General features: G+C 32.9%; 1 protein-coding gene and 1 pseudogene across 1 annotated transcript; both read right to left on the reverse strand.

Moving 5' to 3' along the window:
- Positions 1-1651: 1651 nt before the first annotated feature.
- On the reverse strand, positions 1652-2389 carry LOC126886293 (fructose-bisphosphate aldolase-like; annotated as a pseudogene).
- Positions 2390-2404: 15 nt separating this feature from the next.
- Positions 2405-4048, reverse strand: LOC126886690 (fructose-bisphosphate aldolase-like). Its single transcript, XM_050653684.1, has one exon. It carries the CDS (start codon positions 3959-3961, stop codon positions 2867-2869), a length of 1095 nt encoding a protein of 364 aa, XP_050509641.1. The 5' UTR covers positions 3962-4048; the 3' UTR covers positions 2405-2866.
- Between the last annotated feature and the right edge of the window lie 9631 nt (positions 4049-13679).

Consider the following 13679-nt stretch of genomic DNA (forward strand, 5'->3'; position numbering starts at 1 on the left):
TAGCTTGCATATTACTTATTAGGCTATTTCGAAAATAAGACACTTACATTGACGAAAAAGAGTTGTTTTCAACAAGACCAAGTATGCAAAATTTGATTTAGCAGAACCGGACTTACAACCATTTTTTCATAAGAAGGTTCCCACTCACCCGCACCTCTTATTTGCAAAAGTAGACTTAAACTTGTGAAATCAAATATGCGCAGAATTTTATGAAGAATACGATGATTGGATTTACAGTGCCCTTTCATTAGGTAAATTTTGTAAAATTTTGATTTTTTAATTTTTGATATTCAATTACGCCCTCTAGCAGTGGACTTACAATTGAAGAGGTGGATTCCAAAAGGGCTTAAGTCATTTTTTTCACATTTTGAGGTTTTAGTTGGATCTGATTCTAGAGCATCATTTCTAACATTAGAAAAACAATTCATGTCATAAAAGCTGAAGTCAAGTATAGTATACAGATTACAAATCAGTAATGTTTTCCAAAAGTGCTATATGCCTGGTTGCACCAACAGATCTTAAGCTCCAGCTTAGCTAAGCTCTACTTATAGATAGGGCCTCCTTGAGTATCACTTACGTTGCATCATAATTTTAGATTCTTACCTTATCAATTATATCTATTATTATATTATGGTATTCTTATTGTTATATAATATTATAATCACATTATATTAATTCTTATGATATTCTCGACTTAAGCTTAAGATCTGTTGGTGCAACCGGGCATTAGTCATGCTTTTTCTATGCAGTTGTGTCTCCCATATGAATTTTCCAAAAGTGCTTAAGTCACTGACTTAAGGTCGTTTTGAAAAAAAAAAACCAAATGTTTACCTTCTTAAAAGCCATGATTTTGTGTTCAAATCTTACTTTAAATTATCTTGAAACAAGAATTTGAACCTCCAAATTACATGACTGATTCTATTCCAAAGTAACATTTAATTATTATATTCTTAAATATAGAAAAAATTCGTTCCTGAAAAATTAACTTTTTTGACTTAAGACCTTTTGGTCTTACATTAACAATTAAGCACAAATTAAAACAGTTAGGTATAGGGAATGCTTAAGAAATAAAAAAGTACTATAAAATATCATTTCACTACAATACAAAAATACAGGGTGTTCTATTTAAGAAAACTCAGAAAATACTCATTCCGTGTTTCGACCAACCCTGTATACTAAAATTAAAAATTTAGCTATACTAATGATTCATAACAATAGTAGAGTATATTAAAAATCATTTGAACGTAAGTAGAGTTTTAGATGTCAAACTACTACAATTCTACAGGGTGTGAATGTTGCTACGAAATTAATAAAAAAACGTAATTATCTTTAAAAATACCCTATATAATATTACAAAACCTTATATTTTAAGAAAGAAGACATCGAAGAGAATCCAAAAATGTAAAAACATACAGGGTGCCCCATTTAAAAAAACGAATTTATAAGCAACTTCCGGTATAACCGGAAGTTGCAAAGAGATGAAAATATTTTCATTTAATAGATCATCCTTCAAAACCCCTTTATTCCAATTTTCATGATTCTGTTGCCTTTAGTTCTCGAGATATTTCTAATAGACCAGGTATCTGCCTCACCCTATATATTAAGGAATTTATTCCGGCAAGAATTTACAGTGTTTTTTATACATAATAATTTAGTAAACATGACCTTTAACAAATAAATCGGCATCACCAGCTTTACCTTTAAAACTACCAGCTACATATACACCTAGAGCAGCATCGCTATTGAGTTTAGCTCGTTTCAGCAGCTCATCCTGACCAGCTTTGATATTTTCATCTTTTCCACCCCAGGCTCTTAAAACAGAGGCTTGTAAAGCACGATCATAACGTCAATGCCCATGGCCTGTTCCCAGGATATTGATTTATAGCATTTAGATTAATAGTTGCTTCTTTCTCAGATTGTCCACCGGATAGAAACGTAACACTAGGTACAGCACAAGGGACTCTCCACTGGAAAGCAGTTACTCCAGCATCAGCAACTTCTTCTGGACTAGCCGTTTTGGGAGAAGATTGTCCAGCAATAACCAAATTTGGTTTTAGTAAAGTTCCTTCTAAATATACATTGTAATCATACAAAGCTTTATAGACATAAACTAACACTGTTTCTGTTGTTTCTTGGCAGAGTAGAAGACTATGGTCTCCATCTGGCAAAATCTCAGGTTCCACTATCGGTACGATTCTATTAGCTTGACAGATGCATAACGAGCTAAAACGTTTGCATTTTCTATTAACGCCTGTATGGAAGGTGTATCTTTGCCTATTTTTAACACGCAACGCCATAGATTGTCAAGACCTTGTGTAGTGCATTCTTCATTACTTCCAAAAAGAGAAACTACTCCTGCATTTACCTTTATTACAGAAATAGTGCCCATAATAAATAAAAGAAATATATAGTAAGGAATTTATTCCGGCAAGAATTTACAGTGTTATGATCAATGAACTGTCAATACGGATGGAATGGCCCCGTCCCATTCAAATAGTGAAGCAAGATTGACTCCAACATACAAGAGAGAGGTCCTGAGAGAGACAGAGAATTTGTCAGGTAAAATTTGACAGACCGTATAATATAACAACTTAAATCGGGGAAATGGACCTCATATTTTTTAACTTGGTACCAGGGCTGATAGGCAGTATTTAAAAATTAAGTTAAATTAATAAAATTTAAAAAATATGAGGTCTATTTTCCCGATTTAAGTTGATATAGGCAACTGGAATTACACGGCCTGTCAAATTTTACCTGAAAAATTCTCTGTCTCTCTAGGACCTCTCTCTTGTATGTTGGCGGCATTAATTTTCTTCATGCCTATTCCATCAGTATTGACAGTTCGTTGGTTTTGATACATAATAATTTAGTAAACATGACCTTTAACAAATAAATCGGCCCCACCAGCTTTACCTTCAACACTACCAGCTACATATACACCTAGAGCAGCATCGCTATTGGCTTTAGCTCTTTTAAGCAGCTCATCCTGACCAGCTTTAATATTCTCATCTTTTCCACCCCAAGCTCTTAAAACGGAGGCTTGTAAAGCACGACCATAACTAAACGTCAATGCCCATGGTCTCGTCCCGGGATATTGATTCATAGCGTTTAGGTTAATAGTTGCTTCTTCCTCAGATTGTCCACCGGATAGAAACGTAACACCAGGTACAGCACAAGGGACTCTCCTCTGGAAAGCAGTTACTGTAGCATCAGCTATTTCTTCTGGACTAGCCTTTTTGGGACACGATTGTCCAGCAGTAACCATATTTGGTTTTAGTAAAGTTCCTTCTAAATATACATTGTGATCGTATAAAGCTTTATAGACATAAGCTAACACTGTTTCTGTTGTTTTCTGGCAGAGTAGAAGACTATGGTCTCCATCTGGCAAAATTTCAGGCTCCACTATGGGTACGATTCTATTAGCTTGACAAACAGACGCATAACGAGCTAAAACGTTTGCATTTTCTATTAACGCCTGTATGGAAGGTGTATCTTTGCCTATTTTTAACACGCAGCGCCATTTAGCAAAATGACAGCCATCTTTCTTATATTGCATGCACCTCTTACCTAAATCATCAAGACCTTGTGTAGTACATTCTTCGTTGCTTCCAAAAAGAGGAACGACTCCAGTATCTACCTTTATTCCAGGAATAATACCCCTTTTCTTTAGGCATTCCACAAATGGAGTACCGTCGTCAGTTTTTTGGTATACAGTTTCATGAAACAGAATTACGCCGGAAATAAAATTTCCTATAACTGGACAAGTTGTGAATAGTAACTGTCTGTATTTACGTCTATTGTCTTCAGTATTTTCAGTATTTATATCTTTCAAACGCTTGCCCATAGTTGATACAGATTCGTCTGCTGCTAATATTCCTTTACCAGGTGTTACTATCGCCTCAGCTATTTTTCGGAGTTCATTTTGGAGGGCAGGTTCAGGGTAATTCCAGGAAGTGGTCATTGTGTTAAAATGTAAAAAATGTTTTCAGTTAAAAAAAATAAATTTTTAGTCATAACTTTTTAGTGACATTTCTATAATAATGTCATTTTGATTATCAAAGCATATTTTTATCTAAATTCATAAAAATATGTCAAACACACTTTAAGTACAATCGGTCGTCAAAATGTAACGAAATGTTATAGTACGGGAGATAGCGCTAGATTTCAAAAAAGTCATTTCATACCTGCTAAGAAGAGTTGCGCTGGAGTTAGAGGTGACAACAAATAAAAATCGTTTAAAAATATCTAAATTTTTTAATGACAAAGTTATTCTACACTTTAAAATAAATATGAAATTCATATGGATTAATATTTATACTTTTAGAATAATAAAAGAACCGACAATTTTTACATGCACAAACGTTTAGCTGACGGGGATTTTCATTTGTGTTAATAATAAAAGTGCTCTTTACCCAAATTCTAATGTTTTATATTAATTTAACGTTAAAATATGCTACGTTCTGCTGTGAATCAAAAGTTTTCAATAAATGTTTCTTGGCGTACCACATGGTAGAGTTCTCGGCCCATTTCTGTATCTGATATTTACAGCCGACGTTCCAACCAGAAATGATACCTTCTTAGCTACTTTTGCCGATGATACAGGAATCTTAACAGTGGATGTCAACCCTAATGTAGCATCACAAAAAGTACAAAATCGTTTAGACCAATTACAAAACTGGCTTAAGCGATGGAAAATAAATGTTAATGCCAGCAAATCATTACAAATTACTTTTACAACAAGAAAAATAAATTATACCCTATAAATAATACCCCCATTCCCATCAAACCAGTTGTCAAATACTTGGGATTGCATCTGGATGACAAACTCACATGGAAAGCGTACATTAAAATTAAACGTAAACAATTAGATGTTAAATTATAAAAAGAATGTGTGTGTGTACTTTGTACGCACGTAAGAAGTTATACTTCTATTATATGATTTCAACGAAATAAATATAAGGTTATCCTAAGTAAGTTTTCAATCCTAATAGCAACATTAATAATATTGAAAAATATTAAAAATATTACTAAAAGATTTTTAAATTGAAAACTTATTGGTCCATTTTCCTGGTAACACCTCCATGGCTTCTAAAAATTGCAAGCCAGATGGATGCTGCAGTGAAGACAAGAGAGAATTCTAAAAAGTTGCAATTCACAACCCCCGCCTGCAGCTTGGTAAAGTTCGAACGAAAAATGGACCTAGTTACTCTATAGGAGTAATACCAATATAAAATAAAAATGTATACCATTTTATTTAGTTGCAATGCGAAGGCAAAACAATCTTATTTTTCATTTAGAACAGGAACGCAGTCCAGCACTCTAAATTAACGTTTTTCAACTCTTATTGGAGTCATCATCCGAGAAGCCTAGGCCTGCTACTCTCTGCTCGAAGTGACCAAACCATGAAAGTTTATCCCCACATTGCATCTAACGTGTATGAAGTAGGTGACTACCGTCATCTGGCAACTGAAAGATAAAATTTTCAATCCTAATAGCAACATTAATAATATTGAAAAATATTAAAAATATTACTAAAAGATATTTAAATTAAAAACTTATTGGTCCATTTCCCTCGTATCACCTCCATGGCTTCTAAAATTTGCAAGATGGATGCTGCAGTGGAGACAAAGGAAGGGAATTCTAAAAAGTTGCAATTCACAACCCCCGTCTGCAGCTTGGTAAAGTTCCAACGGAAAATGGACCTAGTTACTCTATAGGAGTAATACTAATATAAAATAAAAATGTATACCTTTGTGTATACCAGCTGCAGACGGGGGTTGTGAATTGCAACCTTTTAGATTTCCCTCTTGTCTTCACTGCAGCATCCATCTGGTTTGCAAATTTTAGAAGTCACGGAGGTGTTACCAGGGAAATGGACCAATAAGTTTTTAATTAAAAATCTTTTAGTAATATTTTTAATATTTTTCAATATTATTAATGTTCCTATTAGGATTGAAAACTTTACGTTTCAGTTGCCAGATGACGCTAGTCACCTACTCCATACACGTCAGTTGCAATGCGGGGATAAACTTTCATGGTTTGGTCACTTTGAGCAGAGAGCAGCAGGCCTACGCCTCTCCGATGATGACTCCAATAAGAGTCGAAAATCGTCGATTCAGAGTGCTGGACTGCGCTCCCTATTCTAAGTGAAAAATAAGATTGTTTTGCCTTCGCATTGCAACTGAATAAAAATGGTATATATTTTTATGAAATAAATATACTTTAAACAGTTTGTTTTAATTTTATTTAAATACTAAAATAATTTTAATGCTTACCACTTTCCAAAAATAAAAAAAAAAGAATAGGAATGGTCCGGATTTTAACTCAAGACCTCTCGATCTCTAGCCGAATGCTATACCAATCATGCTACGAGATATGTGTTTGTGTCATCTCGAAAATAAAATGACAATTCACGGTAACAAACAGACGAAGTGAGATATAATACATACATATAAATGTTTTAATAATACTTATATTACTCCTGAGGAAGGCAAATCCAAAGACACAAAAACTATAAAAAATATATTTACTCAAAACTCTAATATATTTTTCACACCTTTTTTTTGCACTGGTATATTTATACGTAACTTGAAAGATTTAGCAACTAAACGCCATACTGTATGTGTGCGCATGCGCGCAGAACAATGAAAATTCACTCCCAATCGCGCCTAAAGAAGTATAACTTCAAACATAACCATTTCTCTGATACTTACGATTTCTTATTTTTTTTTTCAAAAACCAAGCATTTTAAACTAGTTCAAGTTTTTGAGTATAGAAAATTAAATAACACTAATATAAAAGTTACAGTAATACCCCGAACTTACGCGATAGGTGGGACCAAGCGATAATCGCGTAAGTCGAATTAGCGTAAGTCGGGGTATAATTTCGTATATATGTATATTTGGATGACATTATTACTCTTTCAGAAGTAACAAACACCCACTCCATTAGACAAAACTGTAGATAAGAAATATCTAATACAAAATAAAATCGCCGATTCCGTGTGAAAAGTCCAAACATGTATAATATATTGGATGAGCAATAGTGTGTGGGTGGTAATTATATCTCGTCGATAACTAAACGATTGTGTGGCGCTTAAATAATGAATCGACAAGATTTGAAAATCGCATATCAAATAACAAATCGACAAGATTTGAAAATCGCGTAACTCTGGGTTCGCGTAAGTCGGGGTAGTGTAAGTCGAGGTATTACTGTATTGTACAAAGAGATTCATTTAAATTCTGGTGGATGCGGGATTAAAATATACTGCTCATTTTTTTCTTAAAATATGAGTGATCAATCTTTTTTGCAACGTATCTCGGTCAGTTTGATACCAATGACATTTAATAGCTCATAGTACTCATTTTAAAGGTAAAATCGATTATTTTTTCTGTTAAAGTTGAATGCACCGATTCGAGCATTTACAAAAAAGTCCCAGTTTTGAGACGCCCCAAAGTTTAGAAACCTTTAAATGTACGAAATGCCCCCCTTCCGAAAATTTTCCTGTATTAGAACAGTTATCCGACTCGACAGGAATAATAGATTAAGAGCCGCTATAGGTGAAATTTCTTAATCATTTTAGGCACGACGGAACCCTATAACTTAAATAGTAGAACCTAAAAGAAAACGTTTGAGCACTGTGCCGTCACTTTTCAGTGGCACATGCGTCTACAGTGGCGCATCAAACTTTCCACTTATGGACGGGATACATACATTAATAAATACCCTCCCTCATTACCAGAATTTAATTTTTTTCATTTTTTTAAGTTCTATATGATTAAGACATAAGATTCATCGTAATTTCAACCCACCACCCCCTTCTCCCTGCCCCCACCACCAAAAACTTTATTTTTCGATTTTGTTTTTTTTTGGTGGGATGCAATCAATTTTAAAATTTCAAAAAATTCATACGCATAGTTAAGGCTTTTGTAAAACACGTCTATTTTTTATAGACCTGTAGGTTGAGTGTACATAACCTTAAAAAATTTTTTTTTTTTTGGAAAAAAGTACATAACTTTTTTTGGGGATAGCTGCAGATCTAATTTTTTCTTAGTCTTGTGTATTTTATCAAACACTATATTTCTAATTTTTTCAGATTTTTCTGTAACGCTGGTCACCTTCAAAAATCCAAAAAACTGTTTTTTAAGGGGGTTTTGGGGGGTTTGGACGTGTTTTTCTGATTTTTAAATATTCTAAAGGACTCAGTTACTTCAAGTTACATATAACCTACAAAAACAAAATTGATTTGATATATTATGAAGTCTATAAAATAGGAAAAATCCCCCAAAACCTCCCAAAAAACAGTTTTTCGGATTTTTGAAGGTGGGGAGCCTTACGGAAAAATCTGAAAAAAATTAAAAATATAGTGTTTGACAAAACACACAAGATTAAGAAAAAATTATACCTGCAGCTATTCCTCAAAAAAAGTTATACGCTTTTTTGAAAAAAAAAATTTTCTTTTAATTTTTTGAGGTTATGTACACTCTACCTATGGGTCTATAAAAAATAGGCATGTTTTATAAGAGCCTCAGCTATGCGTGTAGATTTTTTGAAATTTTAAAATTGATTGCATCCCACCAAAAAAATAAAAACGAAAAATGAAGTTTTTGATGGTGGGGGCAGGGGGAAGGGGGTGGTTGGTTAAAATTACGCTGAATCATATGTGTTAATCACATAGAACTTAAAAAAATAAAAAAAAATTAATTCTGTTAGTAAGGGAGGGTAACTTTTAATTTATTTATCCCGTCCATAAGTGGAAAGTTTGATGCGCCACTGTCGACGCATGTGCCACTGAAAAGTGACGGCATAGCGTTCAAACGTTTTCTTTTAGATTCTACTATTTAAGTTATAGGGTCCCATCGTGCCTAAAATGATAAAGAAATTTCACCTATAGCGGCTCTTAGTCTATAACTTAATAAAAAATAGTCTCATGAGGGAGTTAATAATTTTTTTTAAATGGTGGGCCCTCTACTTAAAAGTTATCGGATTTCCTAATTTAAATATTTTAAAACGGTAAAGCAGTTTTTAAGGTACTTTTAAGTTTAACTTTTGTTTTTTTTTTTTTGTTCTTAGTGTTGAACCTCAGACGCTGTTTATGGAAATATAACTGCCGAAATAATAAGATAATATAATTAAAAATAGATTTACCGCAGACGTTCGGATACAATTAGCGTCTCTTTGCAAAGACAATGACGTCGACTTTGCAAAGTAACAAGACACTTACTCAACACACACACTACACATTACACCTGACTTAGTGATAAGTAAATAAGACTTAGGTAAATATGCAAATAAAAAAGTATGAAATATGCGCATAAATATGCAGTATTTTATGTAAAAATATGCAGTATTTTATGCAAAATATGCATATTTATCTAGAAAATATGCATGTAATAAAAAATATTTATAATATTTTTTTATTTACAAAAATACTTACAATATTATAAATACATAACATATAAATTATTATTGTTGTAAATTATAAATTATTATTTTAACATATAAATATTATTTTTAATTGTGGTAACAATAGATTATCAAATGATGTTCAAAATTTTCTAATTAAAACTTATGGCTCCCCTCTGAATACATAATATATTTGTAAATAGAAAAACTTCTTTCGACATCAACTGATGTAACTGGGGCATTTTTTGCAAATTTACTATAATATATGGTTTTAAATTAAGTGGTTCGGAAAATGTCACAGCTAGTACCTGAACCACTTCAGAAAGAACCTGGTAACCACTATTTTTTTCCATGGTTACTTTAAATTTTTGAAAAATTTCCTTTCCAATAGTACCTTTAACGTTTTGACACAAAGACTCAAATTCTTTTATTAAAAATGTACTCTCTAACAATGATAATTTGGAGGATTCTAATTGAGTTATAGTTTTCTGGACAAAATTATAATTTGATTTTATGAATGACAGTTGCTGTTGGAGGATGTTATTTTGGAAGGCTAGCTTAGCTTCCAATAAAGATTGGCAACTATCATCCGTTAAAAGGTTAATTATTTTTTTAAATCAACAAAATGATCAGCATAGAAATTAGCTGCTTCTAACCATGTTCCCCAACGTGTTAAAATGGGTTGCGGTGGCAGTGGAACAGCAGGAAGCATATCTCTGTAACATCGTAATCTTACAGGTGATTTCAGGAATACCTTTTTGACGCTCGCTATTAAATTGATAACTAGTGGAAATTTTTTTCTTACTTCCTCCGCAACTGTTTATTCCATGCTCTGATCAAGTGACATGTATTAAGTTTAGATAAAGTATTTTTAAATTTTGTCCTGCTTTCACCATATATGGTGAAGCATCAGATAAAATAAGCAATAATTTATCATTGAGCACAGCAGCAGGAAGAAAAAAGTTTGCTAACGCTTCTTGTAGAAACCGTGATATTGTTAGAGCGTTGGTTTTTTTCCCTTACTTACAGGAAATTAAATACAATTTTGGAAAGGTTTCATCGCTAAGTAAACCAATTAATAAGTGCTCAATGTATCTTCCTGACGAGTCAGTGGTCTCGTCCACACATATTATGTAAAAGTAATTATTACCTCCATAAGGAAAAATTTCCCGTAACTGGCTGTATACCATTAATTACAAAAATTGAAGAAAGACTTCTGTGTAAAAGGTATATTTATTAAAACCCCAATAAAGGGCTGCATTTAAAGACTGAACGTTTTCGCTCTAAAGAGAGCATCATCAGTGTTCTAAGCAAGCTCTACATGCTAAGCCACCAAAAATACATAGGTTAAAACCTTTAAAACGCCGACCAAAAGTCTTACATTGGCGTGTATTATGTTAAACCCTGGCGATGGGTGAAAATAAAAAAGATATACCCCACAGCATTATATGACTCTACCACGTGTATGTGGGTGGTTGAGTTGATTTCTCTGTCTTTACAAAGAGAAAGGTGAAAGTCAACTGAACTGAATATAAGACTTTTGGTCGGCGTTTTAAGGGTTTTAACCTATGTATTTTTAGTGGCTTAGCATGTAGAGCTTGCTTAGAACACTGATGATGCTCTCTTTAGAGCGAAAACGTTCTGTCTTTAAATGTAGCCCTTTATTGGGGTTTTAATAAATATACCTTTTACACAGAAATCTTTCTTCAATTTTTGTAATTATTACCTGTTTCGGGTTTTATGTGGATAACTGAGGAGGATAGTTTTTTAAAAAAGAACTAAAGTTTTCATTAGATAATTTTGAAAGCGGTATATTAGAAGATACTAATGCACGACACAAGTCTTCGTTAAAAGTTTCTTGTTCGGTTTGTTTTTTGGAACTTGACTGAAAGCACTTCGACACTGAAAGTTGATATTTTTCACCGGATGTGGTTTTTATTTTTTTAGCTAAATGTTTCGCGGTTCTGACATGCTGTTAAAATTTTTTTCAGATACAATCTAAAAAAGAATATAAATATTCTACAGTTGTGCCCATTTTTAAAATCTAAGATTGTAGAAATAAACTAAAAATGAACCGTTTTTACATAACAATTATATATTTAAATTAAATCAAATAAAAATCGGTGTAGTAATCTTTAAAATGTCAAGAAATGACTGTGCAAGAAGGAAGAACCCCCAAATATTTACAAGAGGCTCTTGGTCTTTTCTGTTTACATTTAAAGAAAAAATACTGTGGGCATAAATTAAAAGAACTTAATTAATTAAGTCCAATATATGATATGTTTTTGTTTTTAGCAAAATTAAAGCAAACTATGCTATTGTTAGAAAAAAAAATGTTAGCAACCTTTCAGTAGACTATTGAATGATTTGAATTTTAAATAGGTATCCTATTTTTTATCGCAAGAAATTTAAAAAATGCTTGAAAAAAGAAAAAATACATCGATTTATTGCGAACTAGCCCTGTGTCGGTACTTTTCTTAAATATAATCTCCAATTTTAAAACCTTTGTTTCTTCCATCGTGTAAATTTTTAAAATGAAATAAAAAATAATACGTATGTACTTACGGTTTTGCCACAACATAAGCAATAAACTTTATCCATATCCGTAGATAGCTCTTTGTAAGGTTTTATCCAAGTTGAAACATTGCTTATTTTCGGCATTTCCGAAGCACAATAATTATTCACAATTAGAAATACACGTTGCTTACGCCTCCAATTTTACAACAAAAGTGAAACCAAGTGAAACTGACCGTCAAAATAAAAATTTTTACCTAGAGACATAAACTGGCAAACACAAACCCTTAATTCCAGGACAAAACGTGACAAAACTATAAGCCGCTGTCTTTTATTAGTTGCTATACCAAGAATTTGAATACCAAGTGATTATAAAACAAAATTAAATATTGACATTTTCATGCTATCTGTAAGTTTGAATATAAAAATATATAGTTAACATCAAATTTTCAAATTATATGCACTTTATGCTCACTTTTATAAAAATATGCAAAATTTGACATTTTTGCATTTTTTATGCATTATATGCAAAATATTCAATTTGCATATTTGCCTAAGTCTAGTGATAAGTATAAGTTATAAAATTACGTGGCTAAAGGTTCTAGTTCTAAACCAAGGCCAGAATCAGAGAAAAAAAAAAGATTTTTGTGTGGATTGTGTGCTGATATAGGTCTGGATCACGCGTACCAAAACAAGTTTATTAATAGCAAGCTGAAAATTTGTTAATAGCTTAACGGTGTCTAGTCGAACAAATTTTAATGTACGGGAACACTGGAACAGGGGAAGTTTTAATTGTGGAACAGGTTACAGGTTTCGAACGTCAGACTACGAAAACGTCGCATGTATTTTGTCGGACAGAACTTCCAATTGATTTATTTTCAATAATAAATGATGGTTTTGCTTGTTTTCGATTCAGAGGGTTGCACACCCGCTAGACAGGCTGTTTCTACCATTTCAGGCGTCATCAGTAGCTTTTGTTAGCGTGCACACCTCTGAATCGAAAAATATCTCCACCATCATTTAAAAGGGAATCTGAAAAATAATTCAAATTTCCCATTAGACGCGATACAGCGACATCTCATAACAAATTGAAGAGTCTCAGATGCAGAATCCACCAATTTAATAAAAATTAAAATGGTAAATAGTAATTTAAACCTGAGATTTTTCGCGTTGAAAGTTCTTACTGGTACATCCTTAATCTGCGACTTTTTCAATCAATAAGACAGCAGACGATGAATATAGAAGACGAAAGGGAAACGATCACATTCCGCCTTCATTCGTCTTGGAAAAGGACAGCAGAGGAACTTTCAGTACTCAAACCGAATAAAGGAAATAAAATAATAAATGATGGTTTTGCTTGTTTTCGATTCAGAGGGTTGCACACCCGCTAGACAGGCTGTTTCTACCATTTCAGGCGTCATCAGTAGCTTTTGTTAGCGTGCACACCTCTGAATCGAAAAATAGCTCCACCATCATTTTAAAGGGAATCTGAAAAATAATTCAAATTTCCCATTAGACGCGATACAGCGACATCTCATAACAAATTGAAGAGTCTCAGATGCAGAATCCACCAATTTAATAAAAATTAAAATGGTAAATAGTAATTTAAACCTGAGACTTTTCGCGTTGAAAGTTCTTACTGGTACATCCTTAATCTGCGACTTTTTAAATTAATAAGACAGCAGACGATGAATATAGAAAACGAAGGGGAAACGATCACATTCCGCCTTGATTCGTCTTGGAAAAGGACAGCAGAGGAA

Source organism: Diabrotica virgifera, chromosome 6 (genome assembly GCF_917563875.1).
Source record: "Diabrotica virgifera virgifera chromosome 6, PGI_DIABVI_V3a".
Lineage (NCBI taxonomy): Eukaryota > Metazoa > Arthropoda > Insecta > Coleoptera > Chrysomelidae > Diabrotica > Diabrotica virgifera.

Excerpts from the sequence above, each read along its gene's own strand:
- LOC126886690 (XM_050653684.1), bottom strand. The coding sequence starts at position 3,961 with ATGACCACTTCCTGGAATTACCCTGAACCTGCCCTCCAAAATGAACTC.